The following is a 19972-nucleotide window of genomic DNA, read 5'->3' on the forward strand; positions in this document are numbered from 1 at the left end:
AATGCAGTATTTTTTTGGGGGGGGTAAATTGAAATTTGGTATCGTAAATGTTACCAACACCTCCACCTTTGCGGGATGTGCGGGGGATATGGTCACTAGTGTAACCAGGAGGAGAGGCCTCATTTAACACAATAAATTCATCAGGCTTAAGCCATGTTTCAGTCAGGCCAATCACATCAAGATTATGATCAGTGATTAGTTCATTGACGATAACTGCCTTGGAAGAGAAGGATCTAACATTAAGTAGCCCTATTTTGAGATGTGAGGTATCACAATCTCTTTCAATAATGGCAGGAATGGAGGATGTCTTTATTCCAGTGAGATTGCTAAGGCGAACACGGCCATGTTTAGTTTTTCCCAACCTAGATTGAGGCACAGACACGGTCTCAATGGAGATAGCTGAGCTGACGACACTGACTGTGCTAGTGGCAGACTCCACTCCTCAGCAGGCCAGACTTGGTCCTGTTTGTGGGTGAGTCCCAGAAAGAGGAGCAATTATCTACAAATTCTATCTTTTGGGAGGGGCAGAAAACAGTTTTCAACCAGCGATTGAGTTGTGAGACGCTGCTGTAGAGCTCATCACTCCACCTAACTGAGAGGGGGCGAGAGACAATTACTCGATGCCGACACATCTTTCTAGCTGATTTACACGTTGAGGCTATGTTGCGCTTGGTGACCTCTGACTGTTCATCCTAACATTGTTGGTTGCCGACGTGGATAACAATATCCCTATCTATACTCTCTACACTCGCCAGTTTTAGCTTTAGCCAGCACCATCTTCAGATTTGCCTTAACGTCGGTAGCCCTGCCCCCTAGTAAACAGTGTATGATCGCTGGATGATTCTTTTTAAGTCTAATACTACGGGTAATGGAGTCGCCAATGACTAGGGTTTTCAATTTGTCAGAGATAATGGTGGGAGGCTTCGGAGTCTCAGACCCAGTAACGGGTGGAGGAGACACCAGAGAAGGACAAGATTGCTGCTGCCCCCTGGGGGAAGTGTGGAAGTGTATCCTGGAGAGTGTGTCTACACTGCGTGTACAAAACATTATGAACATCTCTTTCCATGACAGACTCTACTAGGTGAATTCAGGTGAAAGATATGATCCCTTATTGATGTCACTTGTTAAATTCCCTTCAAATCAGTGTAGATGGGGGCAGGTTAAAGAAGGATATTTAAGCCTTGAGACAATTGAGATATGGACTGTGAACCATCAGATCCTCCTCTCCACCCTCTCCGAGCTGGGCATCTCCGGCGCGGCCCACGCTTGGATTGCGTCCTACCTGACAGGTCGCTCCTACCAGGTGGCGTGGCGAGAATCTGTCTCCGCACCACGTGCTCTCACCACTGGTGTCCCCCAGGGCTCTGTTCTAGGCCCTCTCCTATTCTCGCTATACACCAAGTCTCTTGGCTCTGTCATATCCTCACATGGTCTCTCCTATCATTGCTATGCAGACGACACACAATTAATCTTCTCCTTTCCCCCTTCTGACAACCAGGTGGCGAATCGCATCTCTGCATGTCTGGCAGACATATCAGTGTGGATGACGGATCACCACCTCAAGCTGAACCTCGGCAAGACGGAGCTGCTCTTCCTCCCGGGGAAGGACTGCCCGTTCCATGATCTCGCCATCACGGTTGACAACTCCCATGTGTCCTCCTCCCAGAGTGCTAAGAGCCTCGGCGTGACCCTGGACAACACCCTGTCGTTCTCCACTAACATCAAGGCGGTGACCCGATCCTGTAGGTTCATGCTCTACAACATTCGCAGAGTACGACCCTGCCTCACACAGGAAGCGGCGCAGGTCCTAATCCAGGCACTTGTCATCTCCCGCCTGGATTACTGCAACTCGCTGTTGGCTGGGCTCCCTGCCTGTGCCACTAAACCCCTACAACTCATCCAGAACGCCGCAGCCCGTCTGGTGTTCAACCTTCCCAAGTTCTCTCACGTCACCCCGCTCCTCCGCTCTCTCCACTGGCTTCCAGTCGAAGTTCGCATCCGCTACAAGACCATGGTGCTTGCCTACGGAGCTGTGAGGGGAACGGCACCTCCGTACCTTCAGGCTCTGATCAGGCCCTACACCCAAACAAGGGCACTGCGTTCATCCACCTCTGGCCTGCTCGCCTCCCTACCTCTGAGGAAGCACAGTTCCTGCTCAGCCCAGTCAAAACTGTTCGCTGCTCTGGCACCCCAATGGTGGAACAAGCTCCCTCACGACGCCAGGACAGCGGAGTCAATCACCACCTTCCGGAGACACCTGAAACCCCACCTCTTTAAGGAATACCTGGGATAGGATAAAGTAATCCTTCTAACCCCCCCCCCCTTAAAAGATTTAGATGCACTATTGTAAAGTGGTTGTTCCACTGGATATTATAAGGTGAATGCACCAATTTGTAATTCGCTCTGAATAAGAGCGTCTGCTAAATGTCTTAAATGTAAATGTAAATGTGACTGTGTATATGTGCCATTTAGAGGGCAAGAAAATATTTAAGTGCCTTTGAACGGGGTATGGTATTCGGTGCCAGGCACACCGGTTTGTGTCAAGAACTGCAACGCTGCTGGGTTTTTCATGCTCAACAGTTTCCTGTGTGTATTAAGAATGGTCCACCACCCAAAGGACATCCAGCCAACTTGACACAGCTGTGGGAAGTATTGGAGTCAACATGTGCCAGCATTCCTGTGGAATGCTTTTGACACCTTGTAGAGTCAATGCCCTGATGAATTGAAGCTGTTCTGAGGGCAAAAGGGGGTGGAGCAACTCAAAATTAGGAAGGTTGTCTTAATATTTTGTGCACTCAGTGTATATTATCAGCAACTTCTAAACTTGAGCTAATTGTTTTAGGCCTATACAGCTGTGACATTTTGAGCTCTTATTTGAAACCAGATCATTTAAATGTGTATTGAGAAATAAGAATACAAAATAAAGGATTGTTGTTGCATCATACAGTGTAAACCCGATAAATTCTATGAACAAACTTTTTGGGAAACAGATTACCTAGAAAAATGTTTGTTAAAGTTTAAAGTAAGGTCACACCTAATTAATGGTTTTATGCGAACATTTTTTTTAAACTGTACTTAACTTAAATATTGTTTGATTAAATACATTTAATTCCTGCATATTTAACTGCTATGCTTAATCTGTAGTCAACTTTGAGTAGTGCAATAGTCATACCAACTCAAAATATGAGCCTTAAATGAAAGTCATTCTTATGACCTTACTCAAACCATTTTTGGAAACCGATTACCTCGATTTAGTTAGGTACTATTAACTAAAAATGTACCAAACCATACTATTATTCTTAGTACACACAACTAAAAGTCAGTGAATTTTCAGGCATTCAAGGAATCTTTTATTTTAAGGCTTGAAAATATTAAAACAATTAAATAGATTACTATAAATATACTGTACAAAATAAAAAACGTTGAATCAAATAAAGTAATCAATTCTTGACAACACAAACCCGACTTCAATATTCCTACAGTATGCCCCTGTATTCAACTTTACAAAATGACTGCCTCAAACACAATAACCAAATGTGACACTAACCAGGTTTCCATCCAACCTTTTTATTAAAGTACATGTCGTATAAAAAATGCCATGACAGTCCTGATGGTAACAGAACGTTTTTCTGTAAACTTTCCAAATGTTGACAAAACAAAATACACTAGACAAGGTGGGATGTTTTTGTCTCTGTAAAATTAATTATTTAAGACATTTCAGTGGAAATGGTTTTATGTGCAAATATTTATATAATAACCATCATATTGAAGTAAACTTGGAGTCACACGATGACATATGTGGTCCTCCCACTTTTACTCGTCAGGAAAGTATGCAGTTTATTAGGCTACAGATTAAATAAATTATGATGAACTTCACAGGGTAGTGAAAGTGCAAGGTGATGAGCTTGATGCTCCTTTCCAATAAATATCAAGGGTCTTATTCTGATGACATGATCATTGATGCTTGGATGCCGTTTGACAAATAAAAAATAATCTTGCTCTTAAATCCATAATCTCATCATGTAGGCTTTAGGTGTGCTCTAGTTTGAAATGGTTAAATGGAAACCTGGTTAAAAACTTTTGAACTTCTAAAGAATTTAGAATTTTCTGTATCACTATTTGGATAGTCCCCTGTAGATGCTCAAACTATCAAGAATTGTCCGTATTTGAGGCTGCAGCGGTTAGACAAAAACTGGAATATGAGAAGCCACACATGAAAGCTGCAGCCATGATCAAAAACCATTAACTGTTATAACGGTTGTAATACATACATAGAAAATACATTATTTTAGTGCATATGAACTCTCACTTACCTCCATTACATATTTCAGAACATACTGTATGTTACAACTTTATTTTGAGTGGACATCAAATCTTAACTCTCGCTTATCTCATCAAGCACTCCACATTCTTTACAGGCTGACTGACAGCGGCAGTACAGAAGGAGCCATCTCTGTTTCTATTGAGTTCTACTGAAGAGCAGAACAGCTAAAACATTTGTGTGGTCAAAAATAACACCCACTGGATGTGGTTTATGTCAAACATCAATGAAAGGAAAACATGTACAACTTCTAAAGAATGGCTATACTGACATTAACAAGACAATGAGTCGCACATTAAATACGGATCTCAAATCAAATCAAATGTTATTTGTCACATGCGTCGAATACAACAGGTGTGGACCTTACAATGAAATGCTTACTTACAAGCCCTTAACCAACAATGCAGTTTTAAGACAATACCCCCAAAAAAGTAAGAGATAAGAATAACAAATAATTAAAGAGCAGCAGTAAATAACAATAGCGGAGCTATATACAGGGGGTACCGGTACAGAGTCAACGTGCGAGAGCACCGGTGTCGAGGTAACTGAGGTAATATGTATATGTAGGTAGAATTATTAAAGTGATTATGCATAGATAATAACAAAGAGTAGCAGCAGCGTTCCAGAGGAGGAGGTGGGGGGCAATGCAAATAATCTGGCTAGCCATTTGATTAGCTGTTCAGGAGTCTTATGGCTTGGGGGTAGAAGCTATTTAGGAGCCTCTTGGACCCAGACTTGGCGCTCCGGTACCGCTTGCCATGCGGTAGCAGAGAGAACAGTCTATGACCAGGGTGGCTGGAGTCTTTGACAATTTTTAGGGCCTTCCTCTGACACCGCCTGGTATATAGGTCCTGTAGGAAGATTGACCACGGTGATGTACTGGGCCGTATGCACTACCCTCTTTAGTGCCTTGCGATCGGAGGCCAAGCAGATGCCATACCAGGCAGTGATGCAACCAGTCAGGATGCTCTCGATGGTGCAGCTGTAGAATTTTTTGAGGATCTGAGGACCCATGCCAAATCTTTCAGTCTCCTGAGGGGGAATAGGTTTTGTCATGCCCTCTTCACAATTGTCTTGGTGTGTTTGGACCATGATAGTTTTCTGGAGATGTGGACACCAAGGAACTTGAAACATTCGACCCGCTCCACTACAACCCCGTCGATGTTAATGGGGGCCTGTTCGGCCAGCCTTTTCCTGTAGTCCACGATTAGCTCCTTTGTCTTGCATACATTGAGGGAGAGGTTGTTGTCCTGGAACCACACTGCCAGTTCTCTGACCTCCTTCCTATAGGCTGTCTCATCGTTGTCGGTGATCAGGCTGTTCACTGTTGTGTCGTCAGCAAACTTAATGATGGAGTCGTGTTTGGCCACGCAGTCGTGGGTGAACAGAGATTACAGGAGGGGACTAAGTACACACCCCTGAGGGGCCCCAGTGTTGAGGATCAGTGTGGCAGATGTGTTGTTGCCTACCCTTACCACCTGGGGGCACCATAATATTGGTCTATGGATGTTTTGAAAATTGTTGCATTGTTGTAAAAACCAGCCAAACAGAACGCAACAGGCCACAAACTTATTCATAATTGAGCAATTATCTCTCCAGGAATCTAAAACTTGGATTACCCCAACACTCACATGTTCACACAGGTGCTTTCCACATACATGACAATGCAAATCACTCAATAACAGCATAAATCATCTTGCTCTTCAACTGAAAAGCGTTTCATCCTCAGGTTTCTGAGGGCACTGTGCCATCTACAGTACAGAGAAAATCCTACTCTGTATCAAGAAATATAATCCTAGTTTAATAGCTGGTTTGTGCAGTGTGGGGGCTCCCGAGTGGCGCAGCAATCTAAGGCACTGCATCTCAGTGCTAGAGGTGTCACTACAGACCCTGGTTCGATCCCGGGCTGTATCACAACCTGCCGTGATTGGGAGTCCCATAGGTCGGCGCACAATTGGCCCAGCGTCGTCCGGGTTAGGGTTTTGCCTGGGTAGGCCGTCATTGTAAAATAATGACAGCTGCCAGTCACAATTTATGGCCTTCTCTACAGCCAGCTAGAGATCTTAACTAATACGCCATAAATCAGTGTGTTTGCGGGAGCACACTAGGTGGTCTAGAATCTTCTATGACTTATTTACTTTTCTTGCACACAACACACTCTTACAGTAATAGTAGCATGCACATAATAATAGCTACAAACATGAAATGGTTACAGTTGCTGGCAATTCTGTACTTTGATGATATTATGCATTAGCTAAACACGTAAACAATACTGACAGCTGGCATCAGAACAAATTAGTTAAATGTAACTATATTTTCCTTTCCTTATAGAACCACAAAGATCACTTCTTCTGTGTGTGTGTGTGTGTGTGTGTGTGTGTGTGTGTGTGTGTGTGTGTGTGTGTGTGTTAATGTGAGGTGGTGACCAAGAGCCAATAAAACTCTGGATATGGACACATCTGCCTTGTTCTTGTCGGACAGTCTGTAGCGGGTCAATCTTAACAATCAGCAATAAGTACTAGCAGGTGAGGGCATCTACAGCCAACCGCTCAGATGAGCTCTAGCTAGCCGTTTTTACATGGTCCTTCGAGAGAGATTCGGACCTAGATAAAGTGATAGTGTTCCAGTACCCAGAAGAGTTGTTTCCACACCCCCAGGTGGCAGATGAGTTATCCTGCATCCCTAAGCCATATGGGTCTGCTGCCACCACCCACAACACACACACGAAGACGTCACGTCCCTGAGGAAGATGAGCTGCGAGACCCTAGACCTCTCTTCTCGTACCGTCGACCAGTCCTGCTCCAGGTCTCATCTGTGGTCAAGGGGTGAACAAGGAACTGCTCTATGAGAGGGAAGAGATCAGGAGGGTTTATTATAGGTCCACCCACCTGAGCCACTGTCGCAGGAACTCTGCTACTGCTGCTACTCTCCGGACCGTCATCGCTCTAGGCCCCCCTGGCTCGAGTCACCGTCACAGGAGTGTCACCACAGCCTGAACCACTCCCCGAGCCGGCCCATCTACTGCCCTGAGAGACACTACTCCAGGCACTCCTGGCCTGAGCGTTCACCACCTCCACATGACCATTGGAACCCCACTACGCCCCGAGGTGGCACAGCTATTCCACAGAGTGTCGTCATTCCAGGCCCACCCAGCTGGAGCCTACGTCGCATCTACCAGAGTGTCGGGAGTGCCACTTCCACCCTGAGATGGCCCAGCTGCTCCCCCGACCAATGTCCTGCTAGAACCCCACGACCTCAACCACCAGTTCACCAGGTCCGCTTCTGCTGTCCAGAGCGGTCCAGCTCCCCATCAGATCAAGGCAACTCCAGAGTGCACAGTTCATCACACCAAAGTGTGCACACCCCTCAGCTAGCTCCTCGACTAGCCACAGTTAAGGAGACTCCCTCTCCAATCATGGAGCCACAGTCAGCCGCTGCCATGGGACCTGTTCTGGCTGCTGTTGTGGAGTTGTTCTCTCCTCCCAGTTGGGATCCACTGCTGGTCGAGGCAGATGCTCGGGTGCCTGAGGTTTGACTGTCTGCTACCCTGGAACCTCCAGCCACAAAGACTCCACCTGCTAACCCTCAGGAACCTCTCCCTGCTCCTGGCCCAGAACCCAAGCAGTTGATTCTTCCCCTGCTCCTAGGATGGAGCCACAGCCTGCAGATCTCAAGTGCAGCCAGGAAGTTGGGGTGTCCCCAGCCTCTCCTGCCAGAACTGTGCTAGTTCCAGCCCAGAGGGTCTTGCGACCTCCAGGGGACAAGCCAGACATCACCCCAGGTGAACCACCAGAAGTCACCCCTGATATACCCCCCCTGACCTAGTTGTCCAGTTCACTTCCCTCCAGGCGGGGTCAGAGTTCCCTTCCCTCCAGGCGGGGTCAGAGTTACATTTACGTCATTTAGCAGACGCTCTTATCCAGAGCGACTTACAGTAGTGAATGCATATATTTCATACATTTTTTTTTTTTTTTTTTTTTTTCTGTGCTGGCCCCCCCGTAGGAATCGAACCCACAACCCTGGTGTTGCAAACACCATGCTCTACCAACTGAGCTACAGGGAAGTTCCCTTCCCTCCAGGCAGGATCAGAGTTCCCTTCACTTCAGGCGGGGTCAGAGTTCGCCGCCTTCCTGGTAGGTCCAGTCTACCCTGCCCCCTCAGTAGGTCCAGTGTACCCTGCCCCCTAGGTAGGTCCAGTCTACCCTGCCCACACGGTAGGTCAAGAGTATCCCGGCCCTTCAGCTGGTCAGATGGTTCCTGCTCCCCCAGTAGGCTCTCAGTTTCCATCTGTACCTGCTCTTCAGTCTCTTCAGTCTCTGGCTCTGGACTTAGGTTCCCGGACTTCTGCCATACTGCTAGGTCCCCAGGCCTCTGTCATTTATAGGTCCACAGTTCCCTGCACTAGTAGCCCCTAAGTTTGCAGCTCTGCCAGGCGCTAAGTATCATTCCCAGCTAGGACCCACATTTGCTTTGTCATCAGGTCTGCAGTATCCTGCCCTGCATGAACCGCAGACCCACTCCAAATTGGGTACGCAGCATCCTAGCCCGCCAGGTTTAGAGTCCCCTGCCATGTTAGGCCCTAAGTTAGCTGGTACGTTTGCAGGTCTGAAGTCTCCAGCCCTCGTTGGTATGCAGTTGCCTATACCGCCAGGTTTAGTGCCCTCTGCCCTGCCAGGCTCTAAGTTAGGTGCCTTGTCTGTAAGTCTGCAGTCTCTTGCCCTGCTCAGATCACAGTCCCCTGCCTTAGTTGGTAAGCCGTTGCCTATCCCACTAGGTTTAGAGCCTCCTGCCTTATTAGGCCCCAAGTTCCCTGTACTAGGCTTGCTGTCTCCAGACATAGTCAGCTTGCAGCGCCTTCGCCCGTCAGACTTAGAGCCTCCTGCCCTGCTAGGTTTTCATCCCTCTTTGGCCCTCCAGTCCTAGCATTAGGTCCTCAGTCTTCAGCTGTACTAGATCTGCTGTCTCCAGCTCTAGTCGTCCCTCATTCCCTAACCCAGGTGGGTCATCAGGCTCCTGCCTGGCTAGGCTCAGATTTACCAGTTTCTCTAGTAGACCTAGAGCTCTACCACTCTCCTTGCTCTCAGTCAGTTTTCCTGTCTGGTCCAGAGTTGTTCTCCCTCTCAGGTTCAGAGTCATTCTAGTTTCACTGTATCCAGCTCTAGTCGGCCCTCAGCCCACTGCTACTCCAGGCTTTTGGTTCTCTGTCCCCACTAGGTCTGCAGCATCTGTCCTCAGTTGGTCTGCAGCCTCCAGCCTATGTTGGTAAGCAGTCAGCTCCCTCAGTGCTACAAGCCAAACCATCTTTCCTAGTTCTAGGCCATAGGTTTCCTGTCCTGCTATGCTCAGAGTTGTCTGCTTCTCTAGGTCTGCAGGACCTGTCCCTAGCCAGTTCGCAGCCCCCAGCCTCAGCCGGCACCCATTCACTTAGACTCGCGCTAGGCTACATGTTCCCTGCTCAGCTAGGTTCGCAGCCTCCCTCCATACCTGTAGGTGTAACATGTATTTACAATTTTGATACCTTCTGGAAACAAAGCTCATATTATAAGGAGGATGGGATCCACCTAAATCATTTGGGTTCCTGGATCCTTTCACAGAATTTTAAGGCTGCGTTGAGACAGTGACTTATCAATGACCCAAGCCCAGCTCCGAGTTGTCATAATGCTTCAGCAAATGTACATTATCCCAGGGGCGTTGGAAGACACAATGTAAGTAACCTAATTTATGTCCCTCTTATTGCCCAGCTTATGTATGCAGTAGTCATTTGCCAATGAACCAGAGTTATACTATTAGCACTGAGGTGGTGTGCCCAAGCAGGATGTCCACTGTGTGCAGCTCACCCTACACTAACATAAATAACCTGAGCTTGTCTACCTCTGCTAAACATCCAAGTAAAGCAAGATAAACATTCAAGCATCCCAGAAAAGTGGTTAATGAAATCAATAATTTGCTAGTAACAAATTACATTCATATTCTGATCTCTGAAACTCACTTAGATAATATCTTTGATACAGTGGTAGCAATACATGGCTATAAGATCTACAGAAAATACAGAAATGCCAAAGGTGGATGTGTGGCTGTTCATATTCAGAACCACATTCCTGTAAAGCTTAGAGAGGATCTCATGTGTTACGTTCCGCAGTTTGTGTTGTTGTGGGTTTGTATGTGTGTCTATTTCAGGAAATGGCTTCCTGGATTCCTAAAGCAGCTGATTGGTCGGCCCCATCGCTGATTGGAGCTCTGACCCCTCCCTCTCATCAGGGGATACAGCTGTTTCTTCAATTACCAACTCCTTCTTCAGCTTGATAAAAGCCAGTGTTCCTTGCTCAGAGAGGGGAGTGTCTTTTTATGTCCTGTGTTGGTTGATGTGGCGGTCAGTGAAAGGTTTTTTTTTTATATTATTTTGTAGCCTCTCCTTTAGAAGGACAAATAATTCACTAAACCTCAACTAAATCTTGTAATGAATAATGTGGTAATTAATTTGAGGAGACTTAACTGCTTGGTCTAAGCCTGGATTTTAAACTGTCATGGTCAAAACATATTGATACAACAGTAGCTAGGATGGGGAGAAGTCTGTCCATAATAAAGTGTTACTCTGCATTTTTAACAGCACTATCAACAAGGCAGGTCCTACAGGCTCTAGTTTTGTTGCACCTGGACTGCTGTTTCTTTACAATTCGGCCATCAGATTTGCCACCAATCCTCCTTATAGGACACATCACTGCACTCTATACTCTTCTGTAAAATGGTCATCTCTGTATACCCGTCGCAAGACCCCGTGCTTGATGCTTATTTATAAAACCCTCTTAGGCCTTATAAAACCCTCTTAGGCCTCACTCCACCCTATCTGAGATATCTACTGCAGCCCTCATCCTCCACATACAACACCCGTTCCGCCAGTCACATTCTGTTAAAGGTCCCCAAAGCACACACATCACTGGGTCGCTCGTCTTTTCAGTTCGCTGCAGCTAGCGACTGGAACGAGCCGCAACAAACACTCAAACTGGACAGTTTTATCTCAATCTTTTCATTCAAAGACTCAATCATGGACACTCTTACTGACAGTTGTGGCTGCTTTGCATGATGTATTGTCTCTACCTTCTTGCCCTTTGTGCTGTTGTCTGTGCCCAATAATGCTTGTACCCTGTTTTGTGCTGATACCATGTTGTGTTGCTGCCATGTTGTGTTGCTGCCATGTTGTGTTGCTACTATGCTATTTAGTCATGTGTTGCTGCCATGCTATGCTGTCTTAGGCCTCTCTTTATGTAGTTTTGTGTTGTCTCGTCGTGATGTGTGTTTTGTCCTGTATTTTTATTTAATTCATTTTTATTTTTAATCCCAGCCCCAGTCCCCGCAGGAGGCCTTTTGTCTTTTGGTAGGCCCGCATTGTAAATAAGAATTTGTTCTTAACTGACTTGCCTAGTTAAATAAAAAATAGGTGGTGCAGAACAGGGCAGCATGGCTGGCCCTTGGATGTACACAGAGAGCTAACATTAATAATATGCATGTCAATCTCTCTTGGCTCAAAGTGGAGGAGAGATTGACTTCATCACAACTTGTATTTGTGAGAGGTATTGACATGTAGAATGCACAGAGCTGTCTGTTTGAACTACTGGCACACAGCTCGGACACCCATGCATAACCCACAAGAAATGCCACAAGAGGTCTCTTCACAGTCCCCAAGTCCAGAACATACTAAGGAGGCGCACATTACTACATAGAGCCATGTAACTCTATTCCACATCAAGTAACTCATGCCAGCAGTAAAATTAGATTTAAAAACAGATACAAATACACCTTATGGAACATCAGGGACTGTGAAGCAACACAAACATAGACACATGCATACAAAAAGACGATAACCTACGCACGATAACATGGCAGCAGCTAATGGGGATCCATAATAAATACAAATACCTGGCTTGCAGTCCTCAGTCTTAGTAGTAGGTTCCAAGTCCCCTGCCCTGCTAGGCCCTCAGCACCCTGACCTGGGGGACGCACTGTTCCCTGACGCAGAGGGCCTGCTGGGGGGCCGCCCGCCTCCTGCCTTGGACGACCGTGAGCCCTTCCCACGTGGGAGACCACCTGACCTAGTCTCTGGGGCCCAGCCGGCCCCTGTCTCTGAATCCCTGATGAGCCTCTCCCAGGGGTCCCCACCTGCTCCACCATGGGAGTCATCAACTTCAGCCGAAGCAGCCAGTGAGCTGCGACTTTTTCTGGTGTCATTGGAGACTTTTGGAGACTCTGACGTGAAAGCACGTATCGTTCTTACTCTTCTCAACGAGCAGTGGGTGCTGCCGTGGGCCCCACCCCCATCCCACCCCTGTCCCAAAGCACTCACAGGTGGCCCAGTCCCTCCCAGCTGCAGTCAGAGCAGGAGATGCTCACCCCTCCGCGTCGAGACTGCATATGAATTGCGCATGCGGGAAGCCGCCGCTGGCTGATCCCGCCCTGGCTTACATTAAAAAAAAAATGTTTTACCTTAATTAGGGCCAGACTAGTTACCATAATTTTCTCACATCACAGTTTTTCCTATTGTCTCTTTTTGGTCCATTTAGATTGTATACAACATTTTTTTTAAAACATGTTTTACTGTGACTTGTTGTAGGCTCCTAAGTGGACCATAAGGTTAAAAACCAAACCAAATTAAGAAAACTAAACTTAAAAACAAAAAATAAAAAGTAAAAAACTAAGTAACTCCGCCAGAGTGTCTCTTTTGGGTCACTTCTGCCGGTCCCAAGCCCGGATAAAGGAGGAGGGTTGGAATTGTGACATAAAAAAAAAGAATCGACAGAGGAAAGTTCATTTGTAGTTCTAAACATATTTAAGGTGTTTTTTACTCACTTTTTGTCTCTCCCACGACGTTATTCCTCTCCTACAGCGTCCATCACAATTACATGCACATGGCCAATTATGCAAATTAGGTGATGACATCATTTAGCGACTTCTAGCGACTTTTAGGACAGCCAATAGCTACTTTCCTTACTGAGGAGTTGGCAACACTGCTCCCTTGTACTCAGCAGTCCATTGTCCCTCTAATCACTCTGACATCAATGCCAATTTGATCAAAAATCTAATTACACAATTCATGAGAGATCCCATTAGCTCATGTTGCCAAACATTTATATAGGCTATGCAATTGCATGGCAAAACAGAGTTTTGATGGCCTCTATTAAAAAAGAGGATCCCATCAGCTTAAATTTATTTCTCAACTTTCCTAATTTTAAGCACATTGCTTCTCTTTACAACATGAGTATAGCATACCTGGCTGGCAAGAAAATGAACCACGGGAAAAGCGTCCTCATTCGCTATTTAAGTGCATAGATGATGTATCTTTTTCCCCTGTTCAGAGACAGGTGCATGATAATGGTCCATTCTAAATCAGAACTAATTTCACACATAATTGTTATATGTAAAGACAATATTAAATCAAGAATATTCGGATGGGTGACAATATTATTACCTTGTCAATCTTGTACCATCACTTGATGGTGCCCAGCACATGTAGTTAGCGAAAAACAGCGCACGCCTTTTTTTGCTACTTCAAATCATAGTTGCACCTCATGTAGCCTAGTCCATAGTCCTATATGTTTTGACAAGGTTTAAACATATCACAACTAAAGTGGCCAAATAACTTCTCAAGTGAAGCACATTAATCCGCTTTACAACCGGTGTAGAGCCTAACTGGCATAATAGCATTTGCGGTCACTTTTGAGAATGGTGTTTTCTCGCTAATTGATTGCATTTTGGAACAATCGCGCTTATTACCTACTGTCGTATGCGCATTGCTGCACTTCTAACGTGACGAAATAGCATTAATTTATCAAAATTTGAAACGAAACGTTCTGATCTGTGGCATCAGCCTCATTGCTTTTAAAAGGATGTTTTGAGTGGTTGTATTAATTTGGGATCTATCGCATCCCACACTTGTCCCAGAGTGTGTTTGGAATATTTATTTCTCACACAGAAGGACAAGTTGACCAATAGAATAAGTCCATTTTTGTACTATGTGCGACAGTAGATTGACATACAATGCATTCGGGAAGTATTCAGAGTCCTTATCTTTTTCCACGTTTTGTTACATTCTTATTATAAAGTGGATTAAATAGTTTTCCCCCCTCATCAACCTACACAATTCCCCATAATGACAAAGCAAAAACAGGTTTAGACATTTTTGCAAATGTATGAAACAAAAATGAAATATCACATTTACATAAGCATTCAGACCCTTTAATCAGAAGCACCTTTGGTAGATATTATAGCCACAAGTCTTCTTGGGTGTGAAGCTACAAGCTTGGCACACCTGTATTTGGAGAGTTTCTCCCATTCTTCTCTGCAGATTCTCTCAAGCTCTGTCAGGTTGGATGGGGAGCGTCGCTGCACAGCTTTTTTCAGGTCGCTCCAGAGATGTTCGATTGGTACAAGTTCGGCTCTGGCTGGGCCATTCCAGGATATTCACAGACTTGTCCCAAAGCCACTCCTGCGTTGTCTTGGCTGTGTGCTTAGGGTTGTTGTCCTGTTGGAAGGTGAACCGTCACCCCAGTCTGAGGTCCTGAGTGCTCTGGAACAGGTTTTCATCAAGGATCTCTCTGTACTTTGCGCCATTCATCTTTCCCTCGATCCTGACTAGTCTCTGCCACTGAAAAACATCCCCACAGCATGATACTGCCACCACCATGCTTCACCGTAGGGATGGTGCCAGGTTTCCACCAGACGTGACGCTTGACATTCAGGCCAAAGAGTTCAATCTTGGTTTCATCAGACCAGAGAATCTTGTTCCTCATCGTCCAAGAGTCCTTTAGGTGCCTTTTGGCAAACTCCAAGCGGGCTGTCATGTGCCTTTTACTGAGAAGTGGCTTCCGGCTGGCCACTCTGCCATAAAAGCCTGATTGGTGGAGTGATGCAGAGATGGTTGTCCTTCTGGAAGGTTCTTCCATCTCCATAGAGGAACTCTGGACCTCTGTCAGAGTGACCATTGGGTTATCTCCCTGACCAAGATGCCCTTCTCCCCCAATTGCTGAATTTGGCCAGTGGTTCCAAACTTCTCCCATTTAAGAATGATGGAGGCCACTGTTCTTGGGGACCTTCAATGCTGCAGAATTTTTTTCGGTAACCTTCCCCAGATCTGTACAGATCTACACAATCCTATCTCGGAGCTCTATAGACAATTCCTTCGACCTCATGGCTTGGTTTCTGCTCTGACATTCACTGTCAACTGTGGGACCTTATACAGACAGGTGTGTTCCTTTTCAAATCATGTCCAATCACTTGAATATAACACAGGTGGACTCCAATCAAGTTGTAGAAACATCTCAAGGATGATCAATGGAAACAGGATGCACCGGAGCTCAATTTCGAGTCTCATAGCAAAGGGTCTAAATACTTATGTAAATAACGTATTTCAGTAAAAAAAAAGATATACATTTGCAAAATTTTCTAATAACCTGTTTTCACTTGTCATTATGGGGTATTGTGTGTAGACTGATCAGGAACATTTTAGAATAAGGCTGTAACGTAAGAAAAAGTGAAAGGGTCTGAATACTTTCCAAAGGCACTGTATATCATAACACTCACTCATCAAGTCTTACATTCCTACATTCCATTACTTTTCTCTTTCCAACACAGTTGGAAAAAACTATTTGACCAACAGAAGGAAGCTGGTGACCAGTTTGACCATATCATAGCCTAGAATTTAAAAATCTCCTACTCGTGGATTTATTTGCCCCTTTAGGGAGGGTTCAACATTTGAGCTATAAAAATTATATTATGGTCTTGTATCCTCCAGACCTACTCAATGAATAAGCAACTATAGCTTCAAACAATGTTCAACATTCTTTATTTTTCTTAAGGAATTGTATTCATTTACTGTTACAGACATATCATAGACATTAAGGGCTGTTGTCATTGGACTTGTTGCATAGAGCACCGTTTATATGGACAATAATTGAGATTCTGTCTATATTGAGGTACAGTCCCTCAGTGGAATATACCATGGTAAAATCCAATGTGAAAGCAATGCGATTTGATTGTATATCATGTGCTTGCGTTTTTTGGAAATGCTTAGACTGTTAAAGATAACGTCCTCCACTGGGTGGCAGTAAAAGTCATGAAATAATCACACAATTTTACATTTTAGTCATTTAGCAGATGCTCTTATCCAGAGCGACTTACAGTTAAGTCAAACCCACAACCCTGGCGTTGCAAGCTCCACGCTCTACCAACTGAGCCACACGAGATCACCCATTCAACCAGGATGAAATCAGACATTATGTATAATACATGATCTACATACTCTACGCAACAGTCTAGGTCTATAATGAAGCAGGAAGAAGAATAAAAGCCACAGCACTGATGTTCTTTAAATGTCACATTTAATGAGTTTCACCACTGTACTTCAAATCTACACTTTTAGAAACCGGCCATTTTTCCCAACACACACGTGAGCACATCTGAGGAATCAATTCCGGTCTCAACTTCACATTGGCTTTAAGGTCCTTGTAAGCAGAGCTTTATAGATATATTTATCGTAAATTGTATTCAAATTACATTACCTCTGAGTATAAACTTCAAATGTCTTATAAAATGTGTGACAGCACAAGTAGTATCTATCCAAATTTTGCCCAAATATCAGTTGCAGAGTTCAAGTTAGTCTGCGTTATTTTTTGTACACATTTAAAATTAGCATCAGTGGGTTTTTGTACTTCATTTCAACACAAAATCTCTTGAAGAAAAGATACTAGCATCTTCACATACATATTACACAGGGACACGGAGGGGGGGGGGTCATAGCCTATCAAATATATGACTCAACGTCAACTAACAGTCTGGAATTGCTTGGCTATTGATAGGGTCTTTTAATACAATGACATGATAGGATGGATCCCACCTCGGGTAGATTTTAAATAGTTTTTCAAATGAGTGAAGAAGAAACTTGCACGTTTTTTATTTATTTCAATATAAAAGCTGGAAGGGACATTCAAGTTTTATTTTTAATTCTCCACATGAAATGATAAACTTGTGGAGGTAGACAAACCAAGTAATTGAGCTCAAGAGGTAGAGACCAACATTGTGATTCCTTTATATACATATAAACACAATAGTAAAGTGTTTCTCTAAGGTAAAAGAAATAATAATATAATAATCATAATAGTAGTATAATAATAATAAGAAAAAAGCCTTCTACTTCAATATATCCACAGCTCTGCAGTACACACAAGACACAATTAACATAATTGGTTATGTGTTTTTTCATTTGTTTTCTGAATCATTTTTGTTTTGGATTATTTTTGTCTTCTACACACTCTAGTACAGGGGAAAACAAATAAAAGACCAAATAAAATATATACATTTATATGCAAGTCTCAAAAATAAAATAAAATGCACAGCCCTAAAAATGTGCAGGCTAATACACCTTCTATACAGCAGTATTGTTTGGAGTTTTAATTCTTTGTTTTTTTTCCCTCCATTGTAGATTTAGTTTTAAATCTATTTGTTTTTTTTTATGTATTTACATATCATATTCTGTGGATCATGAGAAAGCATGCCATAGAATGTTGACTGAAAGAACTAAAAAATAATAATCAAAAAATATATTAAATTGATTTCTTTCTGAGAGTTTATTTTATTGGCGTAGGTGCAGGTAACATGAAACATCGCTTTGGGGAGTGAGGCTTAAAGTAGACCTAATATATTTGTTTGACACCATTCCCTTAATAAGGAGACAAACCTTCACCAAAGCAACTCACTGTAGTTAGATAAACATTCTCATTCGCATGTGACAGGACACACGTATAAGCAACACGCACACACCCCTCTTGTTGGAACCCTACGGAAATTAATGAATGTCTTCAAGGAATGGCAACATCCCCTCGTATCATCAAACATCTATTTTTTTTATCTTGGTTTCGCTTTCTCTTTAGAATAATTTCATTATTTTGGTTTGGCTGATCTTCGTATTATTTTGCTTGTCTGTCTTCAACTAGGTATGTATTGACAGAACATGGACATACAGTGTATGGTAGGACTATAGATTCAGCAGACACGGTAGGGGAACCAGTGAATGTCTGTATCCTTTATACTCTTAACATGCCTGTTCATACGGTACAGTATGTCTAACAGCAGATTACTTTAATTCGGTCACTCAGAGTCTCCAGAGAGAAAATGCAACGACCAAGTAGCACCCCAACATGGCCTTCTTGTTACTGTAGCACAAAACCTGTGCAGAATACCACAATATCAGTATGTACCCTAAACTACTGCCTCTCTGTCCCCCGTCATGCTACAGCACTTCAGCTCTCAGTGGCTCCTCGCACTAATAGTCTATTCTTTGAAGCAACCACATTTCAGGGTTACCTCATTTTACCCAGCTAATACTGACACAGTGCCATACTTCCACATGCCCACATTTGGGTTAGGTGTGCGAGTGGGTGTGCCGTGTGAGAGGTTCTTGCCATATGTATCGCAACCAAGTGGCATGCAGAGCACACATCTCTTCACAAATACTGACTTCTAACCCAGAGGACAACAGGCATAGAACAAACAGCAATGGAGCAGAAAAAAATGTAACAAACAATGAAACCCTCTGACTCTACTGTTTAACAGTACACCACAAATAAATAAAAAGCTTTATCTCTAATTGAACGCTGATTTCTCGGGGGGGGGGGGGGGGGGGGGGGGGATTTGCTAGCGTGAGTAGGTACGGTCTTAAATCTCGTTCTATACATAAAAAGAACACCCATTCCGGACCCCGTCTCCCTCCTTTAATAAATAAGTGACGACTATGCATGTATGGAAGTGGATGGGAGCAGTGCATTGCCCTCGGGGACTGCAGGCAGAGACTACGAGGACTCTGTGTAGCATACTGCCTCTGTCTCATCCCTGGCTTTACACACACTTTCAAGCCCACGAGGGTGGCCCTTATACCACCTCTGCACAATGTTTGTATGCACATGTGTGTGTGCATTCATTAGTGGGTATACACTTGTATACATAGCACACTGTAAAAGTCCCTCCATAACCCAGTCAGCAGTGGTTGGTTGGGTTCATTTTAAAACTTCATAGTTAGTATTACAGTACACACACAGTGGACATTGCTAGTCCTAGACTCCAGTGAAATGCTACGCAGGGTGGGGTTTCTTCTTCTTGTCCTCAGTGGTCCAGCGTGGGCCATGGGCAGGGTCGTGGCCCAGACAGCAGCTATTCCCACACCAGGGGGGACGGGGGCATCTCAGAGGGCTGGGCCACAGTGGAACTGTCAGAGAGAGAGAGAGAGAGCGAGGAGAGCGAGAGAGCGAGAGAGCGAGAGAGAGAGAGAGAGAGACAACGAGGGAGATGAGCGAAAGAAAGAACAAAAGAGGACACAGAGAGATGAGGGGACAGGGAGAGATGGAAAGGTATGGTCAGTCACTGGCACTGCCGCAGCACCACTTTCTGTTTAGTGAGCAGCATGCATCTACTGCAGAGGAAAAAGCAATTAACTAATGCACCAAATCCTTAACAATAACTCTCAGGATGTTGGCTGGCTGGAGGCAGGAGCGAAACTCACAAATCAGATATTTTAGGCCGGGTAATAACAAACTGCAAGGAGAAAGACACTTTTATTGGCTGCCAGTGAGGAAAGCTGGCCAATGGAATGGACTGTTACTGTTCTCGTTG

General features: G+C 44.4%; 1 protein-coding gene across 1 annotated transcript in view; it reads right to left on the bottom strand.

Moving 5' to 3' along the window:
* Positions 1-16137: 16137 nt before the first annotated feature.
* Positions 16138-19972, bottom strand: part of LOC106581270 (serine/threonine-protein kinase NLK) — a 236084-nt gene continuing 232249 nt past the window's right edge. Inside the window, exon 11 of the mRNA XM_014163226.3 lies at positions 16138-19568. Coding sequence (XP_014018701.1) covers positions 19514-19568 — 55 coding nt within the window. The 3' untranslated portion in view covers positions 16138-19513. The remainder of the gene's footprint in view (positions 19569-19972) is intronic.

Source organism: Salmo salar, chromosome 20, assembly GCF_965601325.2.
Source record: "Salmo salar chromosome 20, fSalSal1, whole genome shotgun sequence".
NCBI lineage: Eukaryota > Metazoa > Chordata > Actinopteri > Salmoniformes > Salmonidae > Salmo > Salmo salar.